General features: G+C 42.2%; 1 protein-coding gene across 1 annotated transcript in view; it reads right to left on the bottom strand.

Annotated features, from left to right (window-relative positions):
• The window catches only part of ABCB1 (ATP-binding cassette, sub-family B (MDR/TAP), member 1), a 105,000-nt gene that overhangs the window by 13,639 nt on the left and 82,890 nt on the right, over positions 1-8,471 (bottom strand). Inside the window, 2 exon segments of the mRNA XM_010859135.1 lie at positions 2,880-3,020; positions 8,225-8,325. Of these exon segments, the coding sequence (XP_010857437.1) occupies positions 2,880-3,020; positions 8,225-8,325 (242 nt within the window).

Genomic DNA, 8,471 nt, shown 5'->3' with positions numbered 1-8,471 from the left:
TATAAGTTCATATCAGTGTGGTTAACTGATTGTAAAATGACCCCACGTTTCACCTCTCTCTGGGTTTTCACCTTCTTATAATGTGACCTTGCAGCCTCTCCATGGAAGAAGTGGAATTTGTCTTCCTACCCTTGGAATCTGGGTTGGCCTTGGGACTTGCTCTGGCCAACAGGATGTGGTGGAAGTGACCGTTTCCAGCTCCAAGCCTACAATTCAGGGGGCCTTGTGTGCTCCTGTCTCTCTCATTCCGCCACAACCACAAGCCCAGCTGGCTGGCTGGAGGACAAGGCACGGACAGAAGAGTGTTGTGTGGGCCCCACTGCTCACTGCACACACGCGTGACCCCAGCTGAGATCTCCTCTGCCTAGGCCAGACAACAGAACTGCCTGGCTGACCCCAGACTTCAGAGCCAAGAACATATATTCACTATTGTACATTCCTGGGGGCTAGCGGGTGGCTGTCTTGCAGCAGTATCTGTGGCCATCAATAACGGATACAGGCAGTTTTGCTGGAATTGGATCAGAGTCTTAGAAAACCCGTGAGCCATGCAGCAAACAAGAGAGTTCCTTAAACAGCCAGATAGTGTGCTGGTCTCAAGATGCTCTGAGTTCTTTTGGGTTTTTTTTTTTGGCCATGCTGCAGCTTCTGAGATCTTAGCTCCCCCTAGGGATCGAACCCAGGCCACAGTATAGAAAGCAACCGAGTCCTAACCACTGGATCACCAAGGAAGTCCCTGCATCACCATTCTTAATCTACATCATGGGAATCATAGCAGCTTCAAGTCGGGAAGGACTTCACAAGATGTCAAGTCCAGCTCTCCAAGTTTGTGCCAGGGCGCACACCCCAAGCCAGCTCCCATCCTTTGTTTCAGGAAGGAGGAAGTTTGCTAAAGGAAGTCTTTTGTTAATCAAAGAGAAATGTACATCCTTTTGCCTAATACAGCCCTTCAAAGAACTGGAATATTATTTAAAAAGCCCTTTGCATCTTTGGTAACTCCTTTCACTCCCAACATTCCAGCTGCCCTTCTCTGGACACATTGATCAAAATGTCTTTTTAAACAGTAGGCCTAGAACCGATACAACACTGGGGATCTTCCCAGGAGCATACCATGAGTCCATCAGGTCTGTTTCTTTGGGCTCTATGCCTGAGCCAACGGAGCCCACAGCGCTGTTTCTAAACACCTCTGAACAAATCACTCAGATGGTTCATTTGGTCTGCTTATCTAGACCTGTGGGATCTTTTTCAAACAGATAACTCTTCAGACAGGTCTCCCCTATCCATTACTCAGAAGACTGATTTTCTGAATCTAACAATCCAAGAGTCAGTAACTTCCATCAGTTGAATACCTTAACCTCAGAGTAAAGCACTAATTTGGATTCTCTGGTGACTTAGACAGTTAAGAGTCTTCCTGCAATGCTTGTGAACTGTGGTGTTGGAGAAGACTCTTCAGAGTTCCTTGGGCTGCAAGGAGATCCAACCAGTCCAACCTAAAGGAGATCAGTCCTGGGTGTTCATTAGAAGGAATGATGTTGAAGCTGAAACTCCAATACTTTGGCCACCTGATGCGAAGAGCTGACTCATTTGAAAAGACCCTGATGTTGGGAAAGATTGAGGGCAGAAGAAGGGGACGACAGAGGATGAGATGGTTGGATGGTATCGCCGACTCAATGTACATGGGTTTGGGTGGACTCCAGGAGTTGGTGATGGACAGGGAGGCCTGCGGTTCATGGGGTCGCAAAGAGTCGGACATGACTGAGCGACTGAACTGAACTGAGTTCAATCCCTGAGTCCGGAAGATACCCTGGAGATGGACATGGCAACCCACTCCAGTATTCTCGCCTGGAAAATCCCATGGACAGAGAAGCCTGGTGGGCTACAGTCCATAGGATCGCAAAGAGTCGGACACGACTGAGAGACTACACTTTCACTTTCAAAGAAATAATTATAAAATAATTATCTAATCGAAGCACCAATACCAGTGAAGCCTGATTACAATCCTTTGGCCATAGTTATAAAGAGCACCTGCATATCATCTGTCAGAGAAAGGTTGAGTGGAAATTTTACAATCTTCTGTTGGGGTCATCCTGAGAAACCTGGAATGCATGCACAAATCAATGTCTAAATAGGATGTAAATATACTGACACATCCTTCCAAGTTTCAATGATGCTGGTTTAACTATAAAACTGTGTCACCCTGATTATGGTATGTTATGAAAGGGCAGCTCAGACATCACCAAATCAAGACACTCAGAAAAATTACACTCACTTTTCACTACCAAACCACATATTTTAGTTTAACTATATATTCAGTATTTTAGAAGGAAGTCCAGGCCTGTCTTCTGACTCAGGTACAATCTTCTGCATTTCACAGTGATGAGCCAGATATTTCCATAGAGCTTTCCCTTTGCATTCCTAAATTTCTCCAGCTCTTACCTTCTAATTCCTTTTCTCTTATCAAGCAAAGCAAATGTATCCTAGAATATTCCAGAGCTCTCAGAACTCAGTGCTCCACATCTATTCTTTAGCTGCCCTGTTCAGAATCTTCTCAAAGGAACTAGGTACTTGACTCTGGGTGAGGCTTCTTCCCAAACACCCAGACCTACTGGAAACCCCTTGATGAATCACAACCCCACCGAGCCATGGATTTGAGAAGGTCAAATGTGTGAGTCAGTACTGGGTAGAAGGGCAGATGCCAATTCTCCAAATGAAATGGGATGCTTTCAGAGTAACACACGGAAACTCAGAGGCAAAACGCCAACTTCTGAATCACCAAAATCTCTTCATGAAGCTTCACAGTAAGGCTTCCTATCCAGGCATGAAGCACATGCACCTTGGTTTCATTTCTAGAGCCCGACTGTCAATAGGAGCCCCGTACTTACAAGAGAACATCCTGAAATTCCATGATGCCTTGTGCCACCAAGTAGGCACCAAACCGGAAACAGCCAGCATAGGAGAAATACATCATTGCCTGGGTGAAGGCAAATGTAATTCCAAAGACATGTGCTTTCCTCAAAGAGTTTCTGAAAAGAAGACATTCTGACATTTACTTGACTTTCATTTCTCAGTCCTTAAAACATAATCTTTGATGCATTAGCAGTAGGGGATGGTGGCATAGCAGACAAAATGGGTTTCATTTCCAAAACCCTAAGTTTGGTGATCACATCTCCACTTTAATGGAGAACTAACCACACCTCGAAGTGTTGAGGTCAAGGTAAAATAAGCCAAGGACAAGAAGAGTTTGTTAGGGGTTAGTGCACTCCTTCCCTCCTCCCCACCCATGGACATGTAACATGTACGTACTCTACACTGAACAATCGCTCAACACGTGTTGACCCAACACCCATGAGCTGCAGGGACGTGAAGGGCCACGCAGAGGTGCCAGCTGTGTTCTTGTCCTTGGGGACCCAGGAGCTGAGCTGGATGATTCATGCAGTGGAAGTTTCCCTTGTAACACGTTACAGCAAGAGAGGAGGAGGCACCAGTGGCACCCCACTCCAGTGCTCTTGCCTGGAGAATCCCATGGACGGAGGAGCCTGGTGGGCTGCAGTCCATGGGGTCGCTAAGAGTCGGGCACGAGTGAGCGACTTCACTTTCACTTTTCACTTTCATGCATTGGAGAAGGAAATGGCAACCCACTCCAGTGTTCTTGCCTGGAGAATCCCAGGGATGGGGAGCCTGGTGGGCTGCCATCTATGGGGTTGCACAGAGTCGGAGAGGACTGAAGCGACTTAGCAGCAGCAACCGTCTGGGGGTTTAGGGAAGGCGCCCCCAGGGAGTTAACATGTGTGGTTTTGAGCCACATGGAGCTGGGTGGTGTGGGCACAGACTGGTGAGTGGGCCTGTTTCAAGCAGAGCAGCTCAGCTTCTGTTTCGAGGACTGGGCTTTAAACAATTTTTTTCCTATAAAAAGGGTCTATTATAAAACCCAAATCTGTTCATCGTATAAGAAACAAGAGTCAAAGAGGTCGGGCCTGCTCATATCCACGTCACTTTTTAGAGCACTCACTGTGAGTTCATTAAAGGACAAAGGGTCTGCACTGGAGACAGGTACAGAGAACAAGGAAGGGAGGGTGTCCTCAGGAAGCACCACACCCTCAAGCCTCACAGACACCCCAAATCTCACGTTCCACAAAGAACTCACTCCCAGCAGGATCATGTAGTAGGGTCATCACGCAAACACAGGGTCAGAGCCATTCTCAGTATCCTCGCTCCCTCCCCTGCCCTCGGTTACCTGTTCTCACTGGATCTACCTCAGAGACGTCCTTGCCTTAGGTCAGGTCCTGTGATTCCTCTCTTGGAGAATTACAACTGCTTCCCAATTGGTTCCCTTCTAGAAGTCTCTCCACTTACTCCCTACCTTCTGGTCAAACTAATTTTCCTGAAAACAAACCTGATGATTGAAAAAGTCCCCATACTCCCCTCCTACTCGTCAGTGGCTATTACCTGTATGGTACCTGCAAACTCTGGGCATACATATATTCAAACCTCTCCTCCCGAGTCAAAGAAACAACAGTCCGGAAGTTTTCTATCGCTTCAGTGGCAATCTGTAACAGAGAACACTCCGTCACTAAAGGTACAAAAGCCAGCAGTGGCAATGAGTTGGAATTCCAATAGAGAGATTAATATTATATATTAAATAATATTTATTATGACCTCTGAGTTTCTTTGCTATGGAAAGAGATACTAAGTATGTTATCAAATTGAGTTTTAGATCTGGAAAGAACATGAGCTAATTTAAACTCCTCTCTGCAGAAAGAGATTCTCAAGTGTCAACAGATGAAGGTCCTTACCTAAAGCCACATAGCTTTACAGGAGCGAAAGTAACCTGAGAACTCAGTATTTTACCTCTATTGAAGTGCTCTTTCTTCTATGATGGTCACATTTTCAGTTCATAATTATTATATATAAATTATTATAGTATCATTATAATTGCTATTATTAAATATATATAATGTTTATATTTTTCTCTGCATAATTGCCACTTGAGACAACTAAAGAATATTTGGAAAATATTGAAAAGATAAAGAAGGTAATGAAAAATTACATATTAGTGTATTTTACATAATACCTTACATGCTGTTATTTTCTAAAAATATACCTGTTTAACAAAACTGGGCTGAGGTTCTATGTTTGGCTTTACAGCCTTATTTTTTACTTTAACAAATATCAAGAGCCTTTTCCAAGGTTATTAAATATATATATTAACAATGAGTTGTTTAAAGGGCCACTGAACAAAGCTTTTACTGAACTAAGTTTTCAATTCTTATTAAAAAGAATGCTGTGAAAACATCCTTGCACATTTATGTCCATATTAAATTATTGTCTTAGACATTCTTAAAAGTGAGTTAACAAGATCAAAGAAAATAAACTAATTTTTAAGGAGTACAGCACACATTAACACTTTGTTTTCCAGAAAGTTACTATCATTCGATTATGTTTTAGTTGAAAGTTAACTTCTAACAAGGCTATCTCATTAGGACACAAACATCATTTACCACTTTTTAGAGTCTGGGTAAAAAGCCTATAGAAAATACAGAAATCACCAGTATACAATACAAAATGATACTTCAGCCTGCTTCAGCGTGGGACCTTAAAACATCTGTCTGTCTGTTCTCATCTATAAAATGAGGGTAGACAAGAGGGTCTCTGGAGTCCCTTTTAACTCTAATTTTAAGAGAAATAAGTTTTAGATTGTAAGTCTAAATTATAAATCACTATGAGAAATTACCCATATTAAGATGTTCTTCCTTTCTCTGGCCTCTTCCCTGGTCAGAACTGACTCTAATACAGACAAATTCAATTATATTAGAGTGATTTATGGCAAAACAAAAATCACAAACCCAAACTCTCACTGATTCTTTACTGAATCCTACACCAATACCTACCTTTAAAGATAATAGTGAATATTTGGTATGATGTTGTTGGTTTTAAAGACTAATGCAAAAGGCTACTAGAAGAAAGAAATTAATACCATATTCTTAAAAACAAAAAAAGTATTTTAAAAATAAAGTTAAAATTATTATGTTCTGACCCAGCAGGCCAACAAGAATGAATTAAGTTTACCATAAGCTACTAACAAATACAGGGAAATGTCCAGATTCAACTTATGTTAAAATATTTTATGCAATTATTTACTATTATAAAAATTATACTTATTTTAGAAAACACTAACACTGCAGAAAGCAAAAAGTTAGAAGAAAAAATCCACCTCCAGTCAAACCCTCAGAGATGATCATTGGTAGAAATATTTCCATTTATGAGGCTTCAAACACAGAAAAGAGGCTTTTTTTGCATTAGTTAAGAAAATTCAGCAAACTTTAAAACTGTCTGCTGAAACAAAACAGACTTCACTGTGAATTTCAATGTAATGATTTTAAGAAATACTTATTTCTGGGCACATTTTTTCTTATGCCAGTGTGTGTATTGTTTGGTTTGTAACATCATCACTTTATTGTGTGTGGAGAGCCCAATAAAAGTGAGAGTTCATGAGTTGCACACCTTGAATAGTGAGTAAAATAATATAAAAACTGCACAATCATCTTCATCTTGTCACACAAGAAGAAATTAGGAAAAGGCTTAATTACTATTCTGTACCCTCGAAGGTTCATTTACTCCAAATTTTACATAGAGATTCAGTAACCACTATGAGGAAAGGGACGTTTTAATTCAAGAGGAGGAAATATCAATAGCACTGGGTTTCCCTCAGAAACCATCATGTACTAAATGATTTTTAGGAATGCAAAAAATATGCACAGGTTTCCTGAAAAACCTCATACTTCTCCTCCTACCCTTGTAGAAACTCAAGTGTCATTACAGCTTTTATTTCTAAAAAAGAAAAAGCATCTATTCTATAAAAATGTTCATTCGTGAATAATATGACAGAAATCAATGGAGCAGAGACCACGAGCAGTGTAGAGGTTTTAGGAGCCGGCTCTGACATCACACAGTCCTGCTCTGCAATCCTGGCCCTGCTCCATCCTTTTAAGGGGAACAACAGATATGATACTGGTCCCCACCTTAGTAGGGAAGACGGTCATTAATCAATAAACAAGTGGGAAAGAAACATTAAGTGCAGAAAAGTGTCAGTAATGAATTCGAATGTCAGGAGAGACCTCTCAGAAGAGCTATGAAGACCAGAGGGAACCAGCTTGGAATTTTGTAGGACCGGAAAGAAGACCCATGAGGCCAGGGCAGGTGGATGAGGGAGACAGCAGAGCAAGACAGGGTCAGAGAAGTCATCATGGGCTGAGTCATGCAGAGTTTAATAATCCAGGGTTGATTCTATTGCCAGTGTGATCAGAAGTCACTAGAGGGGTGGAGGTTCAGTTCAGTTCAGTCACTCAGTCGTGTCCGACTCTTTGCGACCCCGTGAATCGCAGCATGCCGGGCCTCCCTGTCCATCACCAACTCCCGAAGTACACTCAAACCCATGTCCATTGTGTCGGTGATGCCATCCAACCATCTCATCCTCTGTCGTCCCCTTCTCCTCCTGCCCTCAATCTTTCCCAGCATCAGGGTCTTTTCAAATGAGTTAGCTCTTCACATGAGGTGGCCAAAGTATTGGAGTTTCAGCTTCAACATCAGGCCCTCCGATGAACACCCAGGACTGATCGCCTTTAGAAAGGACTGGCTGGATCTCCTTGCAGTCCAAGGGACTCTCAAGAGTCTTCTCCAACACCACAGTTCAAAAGCATCAATTCTTCCGCACTCAGCCTTCTTTATAGTCCAACTCTCACATCTGTACATGATTACTGGAAAAACCATAGCCTTGACTAGACGGACCTTTGTTGGCAAAGTAATGTCTCTGCTTTTGAATATGCTATCTAGGTTGGTCATAACTTTCCTTCCAAGGAGTAAGCGTCTTTTAATTTCATGGCTGCAATCACCATCCGCCGTGATTTTGGAGCCCAGAAAAATAAAGTCAGCCACTGTTTCCACTGTTTCCCCATCTATTTGCCATGAAGTGATGGGACCAGAAGCTGAAGTTGAACGGTTCTATGAAGACCTACAAGTCCTTCTAGAACTAACACCCCAAAAAGATGTCTTTTTCATTATACAGGACTGGAATGCAAAAGTAGGAGAATTACAACTGCTTCCCAATTGGTTCCCTTCTAGAAGTCTCTCCACTTACTCCCTACCTTCTGGTCAAAGTAATTTTCCTGAAAACAAACCTGATGATTGAAAAAGTCTCCATACTCCTCTCCTACTCGTCAGTGGCTATTACCTGTATGGTACCTGCAAACTCTGGGCATACATATATTCAAACCTCTCCTCCCGAGTCAAAGAAACAACAGTCCGGAAGTTTTCTATCGCTTCAGTGGCAATCTGTAACAGAGAACACTCCGTCTCTAAAGGTACAAAAGCCAGCAGTGGCAATGAGTTGGAATTCCAATAGAGAGATTAATATTATATATTAAATAATATTTATTATGACCTCTGAGTTTCTTTGCTATGGAAAGAGATACTAAGTA

This window comes from Bison bison, unplaced genomic scaffold (assembly GCF_000754665.1).
Source record: "Bison bison bison isolate TAMUID 2011002044 unplaced genomic scaffold, Bison_UMD1.0 scf7180017864454, whole genome shotgun sequence".
Taxonomy (NCBI): Eukaryota; Metazoa; Chordata; class Mammalia; order Artiodactyla; family Bovidae; genus Bison; species Bison bison.
The sequence above is the reverse complement of the archived record's forward strand: the minus strand, read 5'-3'. Positions and strand labels throughout refer to the sequence as shown.